Source organism: Halichoerus grypus, chromosome 2, assembly GCF_964656455.1.
Source record: "Halichoerus grypus chromosome 2, mHalGry1.hap1.1, whole genome shotgun sequence".
Lineage (NCBI taxonomy): Eukaryota > Metazoa > Chordata > Mammalia > Carnivora > Phocidae > Halichoerus > Halichoerus grypus.
The window spans coordinates 92,393,760-92,410,237 of NC_135713.1; the positions used below are offsets into that span (position 1 = coordinate 92,393,760).

At 45.2% G+C, this 16,478-nt stretch overlaps 1 protein-coding gene across 3 annotated transcripts in view; it reads left to right on the top strand.

The window, feature by feature from the left end:
* SERINC5 (serine incorporator 5) overlaps window positions 1–16,215 on the top strand; it is a 99,039-nt gene extending 82,824 nt beyond the window's left edge. For all 3 annotated transcript variants that reach the window (XM_078067131.1, XM_078067133.1, XM_078067132.1), the window contains 5 exons: window positions 11–137; window positions 6,138–6,204; window positions 9,275–9,314; window positions 9,946–10,090; window positions 11,604–16,215. In XM_078067131.1, coding sequence (XP_077923257.1) covers window positions 11–137; window positions 6,138–6,204; window positions 9,275–9,314; window positions 9,946–10,090; window positions 11,604–11,751 — 527 coding nt within the window. In that variant the 3' untranslated portion in view covers window positions 11,752–16,215. The remainder of the gene's footprint in view (window positions 1–10; window positions 138–6,137; window positions 6,205–9,274; window positions 9,315–9,945; window positions 10,091–11,603) is intronic.
* The last annotated feature ends 263 nt before the right edge of the window (window positions 16,216–16,478 follow it).

Sequence of the window (16,478 nt, forward strand, 5' to 3'; positions counted from 1 at the left end):
TCCTTGTAAGCCCTAGATGAGCATGGGAAGAATGTGACGATCTGTGTGCCAGACCTTGGTCAGGACCTGTACAGAGACGAAAACTTGGTTACTGGACTTGGTACCACTCTCTTGTTCATGTGCATCTTATATTCATGGTAAGTCTTAGGAGATACTTGAGGCCATCTTTGCAGACTTTAAAAGTACGGAGGCAATTTTAAGAAAGCTTTAGCAACAGCAGCGAGGCAGCGAAACAAATCCCACCTGAGGAAGAGGGAAAGTAGCTTGAAGTAAAAAGTGTGTGTCACAGCATCGAACCTCAGTGTTTGGACTTCGTTTTCCTTACTTGTATTTATATGGGTGATTATAATAGATCTCTAGTACGTTGCAGCCCTTGAGGAAATGGTTGAATATTAGTTGCTAAAGCATTTTTGGAGGGCAAGGGAGTACAAAGTGGGGAAGAAATGGTTTGTGCCAGAACGTTTTGGCCGCTTTCTAATCCACGGGAAATGCCATTTGTTCTGCTGCTGATGGAAAGAGTACAAAGCCGTACATACATGGTCATTTTGTGCTTGGCCCAAGAAAGACAGGAAACGCCCCTTTTCTTTTATGCTGAAACCCACAGTGCTGTTAAAACAGGCTGTATTTCACGTGCTCGTTCGTGGTGGGGTTGGTGCCGCCTTTATTTAGAATGTTTGAAAGAGGGGCGCCTGGGTGGCTCAGTCGTTAAGCGTCTGCCTTCGGCTCAGGTCATGATCCCGGGGTCCTGGGATCGAGCCCCACATCGGGCTCCCTGCTCAGCGGGAAGCCTGCTTCTCCCTCTCCCACTCCCCCTGCTTGTGTTCCCTCTCTCGCTGTATCTCTCACTGTCAAATAAATAAAATCTTTAAAAAAAAAAAAAAAAAAAAAGAATGTTTGAAAGATTGCCCAAGGGAGAAAAGTAACGGGTAGAAATGCTTAGTTACTGATTCTGAGTATGTATTTCAATGATAATTAAGCTTCCCTTTGGCAATGATCTTCTCACATTTAGGTTTTACTTCTGTGTTTTACGTTTTCTTTGTTATGTTTCAATGTATAAAAATTTCATCTTGTTATAGGTGTAATGTATTATGGTCTTCCCCTGGCAGAAACTGAAGAATCCTGGCGGTGCTAGCTTATATAAATAGCATGTCTTTCTGTACACCCTGGTATTTTCTCTTACAGCTCTCACACTCCCTCCTGTTAGAAAGGGACCTACAGACAGACATTTTGGAGACACGGGAACTGGGTTTTTAGAGTACTTGTTCAGCCATGTGTCAGGCCATGAAGTGCTTGCTTGGGTGCAGGTGGTTGTCCCAGTGAAGGTTCCGTAACACTGGTCCTCATCCTGTCCCCGACAGAGTGACAGATTCTCCTGACAGCGGAAAGGACCATGGGGACCATGTCTGGCCTTTCATTTTTAATTAATTCCATAGCTGTTCACTTCGTACCTACTATACCCAAAGCAGTAGATGGGATTCGGGCCCAAGTCAGTGAATGTTGTCAGGAAAACCATAAAGCCACCCAAATTCTGAATGCTGATTCTCAGCTCTTCTTTCTCTGAGTAAGCTTTTCCTTCCTGAGTCTGTTTTTCTTGGGCTTCAGGGGCGGGGGAGGGGGGGAAACGGCAGCGGCACAGCTAATTTCATCATTTATCCCTCAGGTTTTTTTCTATATTGGCATGTAAAAAATATTTCAGATGATGTGAGGAGAAAGTAGCTGACTAATGAGCGCTTGCCCCTGATGCCCCGTCTCACAGCAGCGCTCCAGAGCTACCAGGTTCCGGGAGGGCTCCCCTTGTGTGGTCGCTGCTGCCCACCCCCTCCTCCCAGCACGCACCGCCGTGTTGCGCTTTAATCGCTAGCGTTCCGTAACGTCTGTTATTGGCATTTACAGAGATTCCAGGTAGCTGCGGTCAGCTTTGAAAATTGTTATCCTTTTTAAAAGATTTTATTTATTTATTTGATGGAGACAGAGGGAGTGGGAGAGGGAGAAGCAGGCTCCCGGCCGAGCAGGGAGCCCGACGCAGGGCCCGATCCCAGGACCCTGGGATCATGATCTGAGCTGAAGGCAGACGCTTAACGACTGAGCCACCCAGGCGCCCCATCCTTTTTTTTTTTAAAGGAATATCTAGAATTTTTTTCTTTCTTAAGATTTTTTTTTTTTTAAGTAATCTCTACGCCCAATATAGGGCTTGAACTCACAACCCCCAGATGAAGAGTTGCATGCTCTTCTGACTGAGTCAGCTGGGCGCCCCAGGAATATCTAGAATTCTTGATAGCAGTTGTAGGAAGCCTAAAGACTGTGTAGTGTGAGCATTACATGTTTTCCCTGAAAGTCCCAAGATTGCTTGGGTTTGGGGTTAACTTTTTTGTAAGGTCCTAGAAGCCTTACTGTAATGCTATCTCCTCACCTGCTCCTTTAGGGGGCTCTCATGCTGGCCTCCACACTCGGTTTCTGGTTCTCTGTCACAAGTCCTGCTTCTGGGGCACTCACTATGAGTATGTTTTATCTTTGCTGTCTTAGCTAGAAGGAAGGGCTCAACCTAAACCTACTCCCTGGCTTTACAGCTGAGGCCATTCTTTCTCTAGACGCCTCTTCTGTTGTCCCCAGGCATTACTGCTATAAGAAGTATTACAGCTTGGACCCCATGCAGGGGTTCCCTAATGGCTCTTTGTATAGGTCCATCCCCCTGACACCCCCTTAGGCCCCAGCCTCCACTAACTACTCCTTAATTCCCTTCTTGGTCTCTAGATTTTGATTGAAATTGTTATTTTGTTGGCTTCAAGTTCAGACTGTCCGGCCAGGCAGGATCCTGGAGTCAGTCAGCTTCAGTTCCCTCATTGTACATAAGGAAACTGAGGGGCATAGAGCCCATTTCTGTGATTCTCCACCCCCAGTCTCAGGAACCCTCTCCTTGTGTCTCCTTGGCTAGAGTGCTGGGAGAGGCAGGTTCATAGTCATTTTTCCCCCTGGGATTGTTTGGAGTAAGGTCCTTCACTGAGGTTCAAGGATAAGCTGGATGACTTTCCTCATTTTATTATTAGGAGGTATTTGTGCTATAAAATGGTCCTGGCCATTTCAGTTTTAACTATGCTTGTGAGAAAAATAATTATTATTTAAATATTTAGGAATTTGAATTTAAAATTGGAAAAACTAAGAATCCTTATTAAATGTCAAACAACTTGCTAATTCAAAATGAAACATTCATGGCAATAGGGCAGACCGTGTAGAAGTTAAGTACAAGGTTGGTAAGACAGAATTGGAGAGAAGATTGGCTTAAACTGAGAAGAGTTGGCAAATCACGGTGTCTATTCTTCTGGTGTGTTCTTTGTCTGCTACCTTTATTTAAGAAAGGAGGACAAGTTAAAAAAAAATGGAGGAGTGTACAAGCTTTATTTTGAGAATCCTGCCGCTCCCTCACCTACCAACTAGAAATCTTCTGGTCTCTGCATTAAGGGGCATGTCAAGGCCTCCCCCCAGTTCACATAGGACTGTCTTCTCCATTGGGAGCTAGGAGTCACCAGTTATATTTGGGAACATGACTGAACTTCACACAAAGGGTGGGAATAGTCATGAGATCTCCCAAGGGCCCTGTAAGTTTGTCAGGGAGCAGAATCTGTGCTCTCCAACAGGAAAGTCTGGACATGCTCTCTAGAGATTTTCTTTGATCTAGGGCAGTTTGGCAGTCCCAAAGCAGTTGAAGCAGGTGTGGGGAGCCACCTGCATTTTGAATCATTCTGCCTTTATGGAAGAGGCCCTGGGCATGGCAGTGGTGGGGGGGGGGGTGGGGGGGTGGGCGGAGGGGAGGCAGTTTTTTTGTTTATCATAATTGCAAGGCACTGCTGGTTTCCTGTGAGTGCGGGCTAGAGATAGTCAATGGGCTGTAACTTGTCTGTAGGGTGAGGCCCTGTCGCAAGCAAATGTGGTCAGTCTCCTTCCACGCCCCACAGGAGCAGTGGGTGAAGTTGCTCCTGCCTTAGCCCTGGAAGGGAAGAGGTTCTGCATAATCCAGGAATTGTTGTGTAGCAACGTGTCTTGCGCTCATCAAACAGGGGGGTCTGAGTAATAGAATGCAGGCGATAAGAATTTCCTAGGTTTTTAAGGAGTCTGTGAAAACAGTGTTTCCTTGGTAATTCCAAGAAGAGTATTTTGTGGGTGAAGGCCATGACTGAATTATAATAATATTTTATAGTGGCATCTACTTGTAGAAGTCCTCTGTTATTAATGATGAACTGAATACAGGTATTTATTTATTTTTAAAATTAAATTCAATTACCTAACATAGTGTATTATTAGTTTCAGAGGTAGAGGGTCAGTGATTCATCAGTCTTATATAACATCCAGTGCTCATCACATCACACGCCCTCCTCAGTGCCCATCACCCAGTTACCCCATCCTCCTACCTCCTTCCCCTCCAGCAGCCCTCGGTTTATTTCCTATGATTAAGAGTCTCCGGTTTATCTCCCTCTCTGATTTCATCTCGTTTTATTTTCCTTCCTTACCCTATGATCCTCTATCTTGTTTCTTAAATTCCACATATGAGTGAGATCATATGATAATTGCCTTTTTCTGACTGATTTATTTCGCTTAGCATAATACCCTGTAGTTCCATCCACATTGTTGCAAATGGCAAGATCCCTTTCTTTTTGATGGCTGAGTAATAGAATACAGGTATTTAGAAATAAGAACAAAAGCTTCCTCATTTTGTGCTCTCTGATGATGGAAGTAAAGTGGCAGAGGTGCCAGAATCAAAAGCTTTGTTTTTCTTGAAACCATTTTATTCCAAAGAATTTACAAAAGTGCAGTATGTATTCTAACCCTTTTAAAGAAGGAATACCATCTTTTAGGTGAAAATTGGAGATAATCGATCTGTTTCTAAAAAGTTACATTTTCCTCCGCAGAAATGATATGCTATATTAAATCATAATTCACATGCAGAAAATATAGCACGCTCTTACATGCAAGAGTGAGGTGTATGTGTTTCTTGGGTGCACCACCATTGGGAAATATCTCTAAAATTCGTCGAATGAGGCTAGAAGTCAGGAAGTGTGGGAGTGCTTGGGCCTTGATCAGCATCCGTCTGTACCGAACAGGAGAGAAAGTGATGCTATTGGACTTGAGTGGCCCACAAAGGAAGCAGTGTGCTTGGATCCCAGAGGACCTTCTTGTGAGGAAGGCTTTTTATTGTTTATTTGCATTTCACTGATCTCTTCTGTCTCGGAGAAAGAGGATGAGAATGAGCAGAGAAGACAGTGTTGCTTCTTGGGGTTTATTCGGTTGACATGAGTCTTCTAATTTCCTGCTTCTCCTGGGGCCACACCCCCGCCTGCCCCCAGGCTGGCGCCGGAGGCATGGTGCAAGAGGTTAGGGATTGTCTTTTTCACTGGGTACCCAAGGGCTTAGAACAGGGCCTGACACATGGCAGGCTCGCAGTAAATATTTGCTAAATGAATTTATAGAGTTAGCCGGAACCCTGAGTATTGTATATATTTCTGTTTGCTTAAAATGTTCCCTTCCCCCCCTCCCCAGAAGAAATACCTTTTTTACCCCTAGAAGCCAGATTTTATAATATTTTACCTCTCTGGGTATAGGGAGAATGGTGGGAAGAATTTTTTTTTTTTTTTTAATCACACTGACAGCTAGTCTGTTGAATTTCCAAACAGAAAACCTTGTTCTGCCAAAGGCTGATTATCATAGTAAATAACTGTGACCTTTGCTTTTCATGCCCTTGCTTTTTTTTTTTTTTAATGCTATCTCTGGGTTCTTTTGTCTGGTTTTGATCCCTTCTAAGTGAGACTACTCAAAAGTTGTGGAAAGATAAAAGTGAAATCAGAAAATCCTTTTGGCTTGGTGTTTGAGGGAGGAGAGGTGAAAACCAAGATAATAGGACCAAAAGATACCTTACGTCTTTATCGACAAACTTCTCTTTGCTTAAAATGATCTAATGCAATCTGTGTGAAAAGACATCAACTGTAGAATTGGTCAGTCAGTTTTGGAGCAAAGCGGGATACTGGAATAGACGAGTTCTTTTTAAGGAGCCAGGACCGGAGGGTGCCGTGAGCCTCTCACGACAGCACTGGCCAGGAGGCTCTGCCCTTCCTCTGTTGGGATATAACATGTGTGTGTTTGTTTCTTAGCTTGACATCGACGACGAGGTCAAGTTCTGATGCTCTGCAGGGGCGATACGCAGCTCCTGAACTGGAAGTAAGTTCATTTCCTTCCCTGGTCCTGCTTCATCTCAGAAGACCCATTTTTCAGGAAGCCTCTTTCTGTGTGTTTGCATCTTTATTGATCTGCATCCCATTTTTCTCCCCAGGAAAGAATACAGTTTTTGTACAGAAAAGACAATGTCTCGTAGATACGATGGGATTAAAATGAATCTTTGATTTTTCCTCCAACAAAACTAGCCTCTAGTGTGGCATTGCTGCCCATCTCCCACTCGAGGCCTGGGTAGCTTTGTCGGGTTGCTCTCTGCGATTTCCTTCTGTCATAATGGACTGTGTGTGTGTGTGTGTGTGTATGTGTGTGTGTGTGAACTTCTAGTCCATTCTTCTGTGTTGTTCTGGAGAAGGGAAGGAGCAAGCATCTGCTCCCTACCACACTGCTGAGCATTGTCTACGTATTAGCTTATGTAACTGCATCAGTTCTGTCAGGTGGGCATTTCATTGGGTAAGGAATTGGGAACAGTAGAGGTCCAGAGAATCAGGGTGGTTGGCAGAATGTCTGTTACTTCCTTACTTGTGCAAAAGTCTTTTGCGGGGGCCCTCATGGAACATCCACTTAGGTCAGAAAAGGGCTAATCCCATGGAGGCAGCCAGAAAAAGACTCAGCCCTGACCCCAAGAATGGAAGGAACATGGGATTCCAATGGTGGCTGAGACTTAACAGCACTTGCTACATGCCAGGCAGTTCTAAGCGCTATATTTGTGATTGCATTTCATCCTCATAAAAACCCAGTGAGGGCTTTATCTCCATTTTACAGAGGGGAGAGACAGAAAAGTTATTTAAACTTCTGATTAGCTGGCATGTGGCCTGTGCACTCTGGCTCCGGAGTCCGTGGTCCTGAACTCTGCTGCCCGAGAGCTCAGCCGCTGGCTCCTGGCCCCTGGCCCCCGGCCGTGTCCTCGTAGCCTTCCCGGGATGGAGGAGCCCTGGTGTCTGTCCAGATACGGACACTCTTCTCTGCAGCTGGGGCTCTGGGGACGGTCTTTCCTGCACCTGACCTGGAGATAGTGAACATTATGAAGGGTTGTCAGTCTGCCAGCAGCATTCAACAGCTCTTTCTGTCCCTTCAAAAAAGGAGAAGGCTCTGCTGAGTCTGAATAGGTTACTGCTTCTTACACAGAGGAGAATGGTCTCTAGAAGGCAGGCATTTGTTCTCACCACTGGCCGGGTGACCACCTGCTGAGGTCGTGCTCTGTGGCTTCAATATCCCTATTGTGTAGAGTGCAAGCTCAAAGAACAGCAAGTCTCTAAGTTAGATTTAAGAGGATGCTTTCCTTCTCATTCTAAGGAAAATGCCCCACTGTTTTCTTCTGAATGGGAGAGCCTGCAAAAGGGAGAGCCTGCAAAACGGAAGTTGGTTTGCTCTCCTTGTATCACGTTTCACAGGATATACCTTTGAAAGAGAGAGTGGTTTCTTATGCTAAGTTAAGCTTCAGAAGAACTAGCACCCCAGGATACCCTGTCTCGAGCCCACTGAATGATTAGTGAATCTTAGACTGTGTCACTTGATCCAAGATTCTGTCACGGCCATTCCCTCTTTTAGAAGTATCCCTGATGTAGTAGGGAAACGGGCTTGGCTTTGAGGTGTATAAATGAGATGAAGGCTCAAGCTCCATGTCCTTGTCCCTGGCTCTGTGTTCTTTCTAATAAAAGTACTGTCAGCCAGAAAGTGCCAAGGACCCAGTACTCCCCAACCGGTCTTGCTACGTGTAATGTTTCTTACTCTGTTTACCAGAGTCTTTCTGAAATCATGTATTAATTTTTCATAATCCAGTTTTTTATTAGTTTATTGTTCTGAGTAGGTCAGAAACATGGTACAAATTTTTTTTTTTTTTTAAGATTTTATTTATTTATTTGACAGAGAGAGAGACAGCGAGAGCAGGAACACAAGCAGGGGGAGTGGGAGAGGGAGAAGCAGGCTTCCCGCGGAGCAGGGAGCCCGACGCGGGGCTCGATCCCAGGACCCTGGGATCATGACCTGAGCCGAAGGCAGATGCTTAACGACTGAGCCACCCAGGCACCCCAACACGGTACAAAATTTAAAAGGTGCCAGAGACTCTTCAAAGGAAGGCATCCCCTCCATCCACCCCGGCCCCCAGCACCCCTGCCTCCGTAGAGGCAGACAGTTCAGCAGCCTGATTTCATAGGAAATGTAGGTGGGCCTCCTGCTTCCAGACCTCCTAGCTTTACCATGTCTGATTCTGCCGGCTCCACCACCTCCTAGACCTCGCATGCCTACACCTATTGCCTCTTGTGAACTGCAGACCTTGGAGTGCCTATCCTGCATTTATACTCCAGCTCTGTCACTAGACTCGTTTTGAACTTCAGGCCAGAATTGCTTGACCTCAGTTTCTTCAACTGCAAACAGAATAATAATCCCAGCAAGTAGAGCAAATCATCACCAGGAGTGAGCTCCGCGAGAGTGGGGACCTGTCTTGTTCACCTTGCATTTCAGGTTGAATTTTCCAGAAGCAGCTGCCAAGGCAGAGTTGACACGCAGAGTATCTATTAGGGATCAACACACGTGGAAGGAAAGGAAGGGGAAGGAGGCAAAATTGGGCCAAGGGTGAAGTTGAAGGGCACCGTAGGCTGGACAGAGCCTCTGTTGACCCCTTCGGTGCCCCAGAGCAGATATGACCCATCAGAGCAGTCGCCGAGGGTCAGTGGCCGCACCCCTACGCCCCTGCCGTGAGCAGTCATTCAGTGTGGGTTGCTCAAGAGGGCTGGCTCTAGGGCAGGGCAACTCTGTGACGGAGGGAAAGCCTGGGAGCCGCCGTCTGGAGGCTGCTCACAGCACTCCCAAGTAGCTGAGCGAGCACTCAGTGAGCGCCATTGGAGGGGCTCTAGGTGGCTCACCTCCGTGTCTGTTTCCTGTCGCCGGCACCAGAGCACTTGGGAAGAACAGATGCTTGGTCAGATCCTGTGGAACGGGTCACGTGAGCGCAGTTCCGAGCCTGGCTTCCAGTTTTCGCGGAAGGCTTGGCACATCACGTGGATGGCCTTTAGTGAAGTAGAAAAGCCCCCTGACGTTGTTGGGTTTGCTCTTCCAGGTAGCCCGGTGTTGTTTTTGCTTCGGCCCCGATGGAGAGGGTAAGTAGTCAATCTCCCTTACGTGCAGCTCTAGTCTTAGGTGTTTGGGATTCACACCCAGATAACTTGAATGGTAAGAGGAACGTTTTCTTCCAAAGCTGGTGTACTGTTGATCTACTTTTCACATTCTTCCTGAGTGATTGCTGGGTGTATTTGTGTTGGTATTCTGGCCAGCAAGAACCCGTTTGTTTTGGCTAATATGTAAGTTAAATTCTACAGTGAGATTTAGAGAAGGAGGAAGTACATTTTTTTCAAAGGAATGAAAATTTGGAAAATTTCTTCCCTTCAACTTCCTTTTCTTCTTGGATTGGAGCATCCCAGGGGCTTGAGAACGCTTGGCTTGCTCTCTCACTTCCATCTGAGCTTATCCTGGGTTTTCTGTTAGTAAGGGTTCTCTTCTGCTCTGTTCAAATGAATGTGGTGTTAGGAAACTCATCCTGTGGAGGAGGGTCCTGGGGTTGGGTGGGGGTTTTGCACGGAGGGTGTGGATGAAATTGCCTGAGGCTACAAACGGTTCTTGACATCTTTTCTACTCACAGTCTCTGGGATTGGAATGAGTGAGTGTGACTGCTAACGCGGCAGGCGTGCCCGTGTTCGCTCAATGAACTTGCGCTCGCTTTGTGCCTCGCAGACGCTGAAGAGCAGCAGAATGTGAAGGAGGGACCACGGGTCATTTATGATGAGAAGAGAGGCACTGTCTATAGCTACTCCTATTTCCACTTCGTGTTCTTTTTGGCTTCCCTCTATGTGATGATGACCGTCACCAGCTGGTTCAAGTGAGTGGCCCATTGTCTTAGACATTTTAGAAGGGATAGTCTTTAGAAAATCAAGTTAAGTCCTAGTCTTGAAGTGCTGAGACCCACACTGAGTCAGCTAAACTCTTCTCCAAGTCCTGCTGTGCTCATCTGCACAGAAACAGTCCTGGGGTCTCAACAGTCTGCGGGCATGCTTTTAACCCTGGGAATTGCTGGTGCTCACGCCCCACAACCAGGGCTAAGGTGGCGTGTGTCCCCTCATTCCTTTTCTGTGCATTTACAAGCCTGTGCAATTTTTAAAATATAAATACGATTATACGTGTTTCCCCTTGAGATTTTTTTGCTTTGTTTTGTTTTTTAAAGTTGGCAATACATGATGGATCTAACTTTCCCTGTCACTACATAGAAATTCTCTTTTAATTCTTTTTGGATCATTTTTCACTGATCCGAAGTTTTGGTTGGATCATAATTTGTTATAACTCAGAATACACATGGGATAGACATTTAGGCTCATTGTGCTTTCTTTTATCCGCTCATGCAGCAACTATTTCAGTGGCTTCGATGCGCTGCACTGTTAGAAATGGCAGGCTTATAATCTAACGGAGGAGACAGACCATGATCCAAATGCGGTGTGGCAGATAGTGCTGACTGTTAGGGAGAAAAATGAGGAAAAGGAATGAGGAGTGCCAGGTGGGGTTTAGGGCTGGTGGGGCCAGCAGAAGGCTTCCCTGGGGAGATTTTTCCAGAACATCTTAAGGGAAAAGAGAGGAGGGAGCTTCTAATGTATCCCCAGTGCATCTAATGCTTTGGTAATTCCTGGAAAGTTTTGGCTTGGGAAGCTTAAAAGATGGAGGGAGCTATAATTAATAAGGCAGAAAATAACAGATATTGTCAAGAATGTGGGAAAAATTTAGAACCCTTTTACAAAAACTCCTGCTAGGATCGTAAACATGGTGCAACCACTTTGGAAAACACTTTGGCAGTCCCTCCGAATGTTAAACACAGAGTTACGGTATGACCTGGCTGTGCTAGTCCTAGGTATATACCCAACAGGGAAGAAGAGTATGGCCACACAGAAACTTCTACACACGTCACGTATAAGCAGCATCACTTATCACAGCCAAAAAGTAGAAACCACCCAAATGTCTATTAGCTGATGAATGGATAAGCAAAACATGCTATCTCCACACAGTGGAATATCACTCAGCAATAAAAAGGAATCAAGTACTGATCCATGCTACCACATGAACAAACCTTAAACACCGGTCACGAGAGGCCACATGATTCCATTTATATGAAATGTCTGGAATAGGCAAATCCAGAGAGACAGAAAGTAGATTAGTGAATGCCAGGGGCTGGGAGGAGGCAGGGAAATGGTGTACACTTTAAATGGTGTGAGTTGTATCTGAATTGAGCCGTTAGGAGAAACAGAAAGGCTGGAGGGGATGGGAGCAGGGAGACCCCTTCTGGAAGAGATCTTCTCACTGCCTTGTTCTCTTCCTGCTCTGACCACAGTTGGCTCTTGTTTCCACAGCTATGAAAGTGCCAACATCGAAACCTTCTTCAGTGGAAGCTGGTCCATCTTCTGGGTCAAGATGGCCTCCTGCTGGATGTGTGTGCTCTTATACCTGGGGACCCTGGTCGCTCCCCTCTGCTGTCCCTCTCGCCAGTTCTCTGTGTGACGAGGATCGGAGCAGGCCTGCAGGCTGGAAATGACATCCCTTGAACAAGTGTCCCAGGGGTCTGAGCCGTGACTGGTGCTTCGTGAAAAGCTGGCATCCTCTGGCTGGTTTGAGTGGGTCTGAAAAAGGCTTTCAGAAAGAAAAAAAAATCACCTGATTGGCTTTTTAATTCGGAAAATCAAAAAGAAATAACCATTTTATTCCGAAAGAACTGAAATTTTCAACCAAGCTGATCCTGAGTGATATTTTGTGTGTGTCTCCGCTCTAAAAACTGGAAGAGAAATTAGGCTAGTATTTTCCTTCTGTACCTTTTTTTTTTACCAAAACACAGTTTGGGGCATGACAGGGATAAATCTGATCTTGTCATTCTTATCCTTGGAATAGAAAAACTTGCCAGAATCTTGAACCCTCAGCCCCTGACGGAATGCAGATCCGTCTCCCACACCTCGGCCGGGAGCCTCATCTGCGGTGGGCTCTGCAGAGACCACTCATCCTGCAGGCTCCTTGCTCTCAGCTACTTGGTATTTATAGGGTACAAGAGGAAGCACCTGCTTTTAACTCCACCCTTGTGCTGTTTCCTCCTGGCCTCCAGACGTTTCCCTTTGAAGCTGTGATGCTGGGAATCACAACTTCACACTCTGCCCTTGCCCTTCTCAGAGGTCCCCTCATCCTTTCTGGGCTCAACGTCTTTGCCCTAATGTGAAAAAGCACAATTTGCCATCACTACCACGTGGTTCTCCCACTGTGCTATTCCTTCCTGATCCGAGTTCCTGCAATAATTGTGACTCCTATTTGTGGTGTTATTCACATGATTATAGAACAATATCCATGTTGTTTTCTTTGTCTGAATGATGGAGGGCTATCGTTCTTACTTGTTTGTATTATTAATATTAATAATACTCTAGGACCTTACCTTGACTGAAGCCCGCTGCACCTCTCTTTCAGTTATGAAAGTCAGCCAGTTTCTCTTCCACCTTGAGGCCTTTGAAATTGTAAAAGCAAAAGGGCTCTTGTTTCCTGGATCTGGAAGGTGCATGATAATATTCACTGTGGTTTTTTGGAGTAGATTTGCTGAGGTGAGGATTCCAGGCAGCACCTCAAACTGGGCTGACCAGATAAGGCCTATCTCGTACAAGTTGTAGAAGGGGCCAAATATACTTAGAAGAAATGGTAGGGGGTGAGGGGGTGGGGAGGGGGGTATGTAATTAAGCCGTAAGCAACATCCATGGAGATTTCCAAAAATACGAACTTGTAAAGTAATACTCATAAGAGATTTGACTTTAGGCAGCTGCCCAAGAAGATATCCGTGTTCAGTGTTGATGTCCGTCCTCAGTCAGGGAAGAGTTTGGTCAGTGGAAAGTCTGTTAGGGACCCCAGTGGAGACACGGTGGGGATGCTCCCGGGAGTGTCTCGTGCAGGGTGGAAAGGGTCCTCTCGAGCTCCCTGGCACAGAGGGTCTGAGAATGGAGACACTTGGCCTGTACTTTGTGTGTCCTGCCAAGTTGGGCAGAATCGGGTCCCTGTGTGCCAAAATGCTGGTGTGGGGAATTAGTCCAATTCTTCATTTTTGCTCCTTTGCCCTCCTCCCAGGAACACAAGCGGGAAAACGAATTCAGTGAACGAATTCCTCTCGAATCTTGCCTTATTTATGTTTGAGGTTCCGTTTTTAAAGGCAGTCGTGTATGGGTGAGAGCCTTGTTTTTTGCAAACAATCCAATTTCTTATTTTAGGCCAGAAGCTCTTTGAGCTTGGCAGTTGAAAGGTCTCTGGCGTCCCAAAATGGAAAGCCGCCGCATGCAGCCCCTGTTAAGCCAGTGGGCCTGGGAGCTCTGTGGGTCGGGGACAGGTTGAGGAAATGGGTTGTGTGTGGGACAGCCCCCAGGCAGGAGCTGCCGCGGTGGCTGGTGCGGTGACACAGGGCTCTGGGTAAGCTGAGACTGGCTTTAGGAAAGACTGCGAGCAGAGTCCCATCAAGAGCTGGGATGCTAGTTTCATTGTGTTTTCTTCCTGCCAGGGTCTAGCTGGTTTGGGTAGCCAGCTATGTGACTTTAGAACTGGCCCTTAGGGCAGGTCACGGTCCAGCTGACAAGGCTCCTGTTCCTTGGCTGGCCTTTGTTGGCGGGCTTCCCCTGCAGAAAGAAGCTCAGGGAAACAGAAAGGAAAGCATTCGTTGCCAGTGGCAGGGCCCTCAGTGCTTCCTTCTTTAGCTGGCCCAGCCAACGCATGTTTTGGAGCTGCTTAAAACTTGGTTTGTGGCCCAAAGTTCTTGAAGTTTAGTTTAGTCTGACACGAGAGGCAGAGTTGCAGTCACTCTGATTTTTAGTCTCAACTGAGAGTCGAAGCAAGTTTATCTGAATGATGGGAGAGATGAGGATATACCCTAAGGACTGAGGGCATATAAATAAGGTGACTTTAATGATTATTCATTGTCATAAACAATACTCAGGTGATGAGTCAATGTTTGTGGGTGTAAAGAACCTACATTCTTGTGCTGTTGTGATTTAAGAAACTGGAAAAATTGTGCCAATTGCTTTGAGTTGCTGTAATGAAGGTGTTCATTGGATAAATTCACTGATCTCTTTTTAAAATAATTTTGCTTCCTACAACTTTTTGTACATGATTTTAAAAACTACATTCCCAGTAGCTGCTGGTCAGACTCCTTTAGCGATACAAGAGGGAGAAGTTTTTTAAAAAGCTCTATGTGTATGTTTCTTCTGTGCTATTCCTTCGATGTGGAAATTTTTTCCCTTCTCGTTTTCATGAGTAGAAACACTAGGTGGGGGAAAGGATTCTTCTGGGAATGTTGCTGTACACCTAGGTGGGTCATCTGACTGAAGGCTGGAGGCTTTTCTGTCAAAAGCTTTTGGAAACCCAACTTGGTCCTTATTGGGTTGAGTTTTTATAATACTGGTTAGTTGGTTTTGCTTTTGTCCTCTCAGTTCCTTGGGGAATGGCTTGAAAGAATTGTTCCCCAGAGGTGTTCGGGGCTCTTTGGTGGAGTAGAAGGACTGTATGCATGCGGGCTGTTGGAAGGTGGGGTTACTGGAGATTTGGGGTTCTGGTGCCCATCAGGAATGGTCAGCAGTTGGGCCCCCACATCTCATTTTTTAAATTTCCAGTTCCTCAGAGGATCCTTCATTCTGGATGACCTTCGTGTAATGCTAATCCCCACCCTCACCCCCATATTGTCCCCCTCTGCCTATTTAAGATTATGTACTTATTTAATTTTAGCCAGAAGTTCATTGGTGCTTCATGTTACCCTGCAAAGGGAATTCCAGAGCCTTTGTTTAAGCCTCCTTGGCTTTTTTTCTCCTTTGACTCCCTTTCTAAATAGCATTTCATTTTGGCGTACATTTGTGTTCTACTCCTCTTGGAAGTGAAAGCAGTTTTAATCTATAACGAAGAAGGGTGTGTGACCTTGGGCTAAGACCCTGCCTGTCCAGAGAGAACGCTGGGTCCTCCTTAATCAGGGACAGTGCAGCAGTCACTCAGCTCATGGAATTCTCTGTAGGAGACTCTCCTAATAGAACTAACTCCCTCTGCTTTGTTCTTAAGGCCACCATGTTTCCTGCCATCTTTAAAATGCTTGTAAAGCCTCAGACACGTTCATCTAGTGTTGCATTTCAGGCAGAGATGGGCTCGCTCATGTTGGACTTATGTTACAGAGCTAGAGAGCTGTTTACGTAGATCTTTCAAACTAATGCTGGTCATTCTAAAGATCTTTATCTTTTTAAAATTTTCTCACTCAGTAAATCACTTGGAGAGGCATTCATTTTGAAAGGGGGAAATATTTGGCTTTTACCAAAGAGGGTTTTTTGTTATTAAGCAAAATTCCTTCAGAAAAACTTAATTGGGTAAGGATAGATTAAAAACGCGTATGTCCAAATCCACTTCTGTTAGGAGTTCAGTCATTTATGTGAGTAAAATGATGAAGAACTCTTTAAGGTAATCCTCTGGGTGAAGGATCCTGGGAAATTCTCTCAGGTAAAGAAAGCTTGCAACAGATGTGTAATATATGTCTTGAGAGTTATTTATAAGAAATTTAAGAGGATTGTTTTGCTTTCCTATATTAAAGATTTAAGTTCTTTTTTTACTTTGCAAAAAAAATTCTACAAAAAGTTTTATAATTGTAACATTGTTAATTTTTAAAACTTTTCCAAAACAATTAGCTGTAGCCGGATTATGTGGTTATGTTTTGCTCTACTTAGAATTTGAAATGTATGTAATATGTGTGGTAAATTTACTGTTTGAAATTTATAATAGTCTTGGATATGGTTAGAGTTTTGTTAACTTTTTTAAAAAATTATTTTCTTCCCTCTAGTCACAAAGGCAACTGTGGGTTTATATTTGTTTTTTGAATGCTAATTTTTCTATGAAGCATCTGAAGTTGACCAGTCTTTGCCTATGTAGAAAACTCAAAACCTGTTAACTCTGTACTTTAATAAAATTTAAAATGGAAAACTACATCATTGTTGTTGTTTTGGTTTTTGTGTTTTTTTTGTAATTAAACATCCTCCAGGTGGTGGTTTTTTTTTTTTTTTTTTTTAAGATTTTATTTATTTATTTGACAGAGACACAGTGAGAGAGGGAACATAAGCAGGGAGAGCGGGAGAGGGAGAAGCAGGCTCCCTGCTGAGCAGGGAGCCCGATGCGGGGCTCGATCCCAGGAGCCTGGGATCATGGCCTGAGCTGAAGGCAGATGCTCAACCGACTGAGCCACCCAGGTG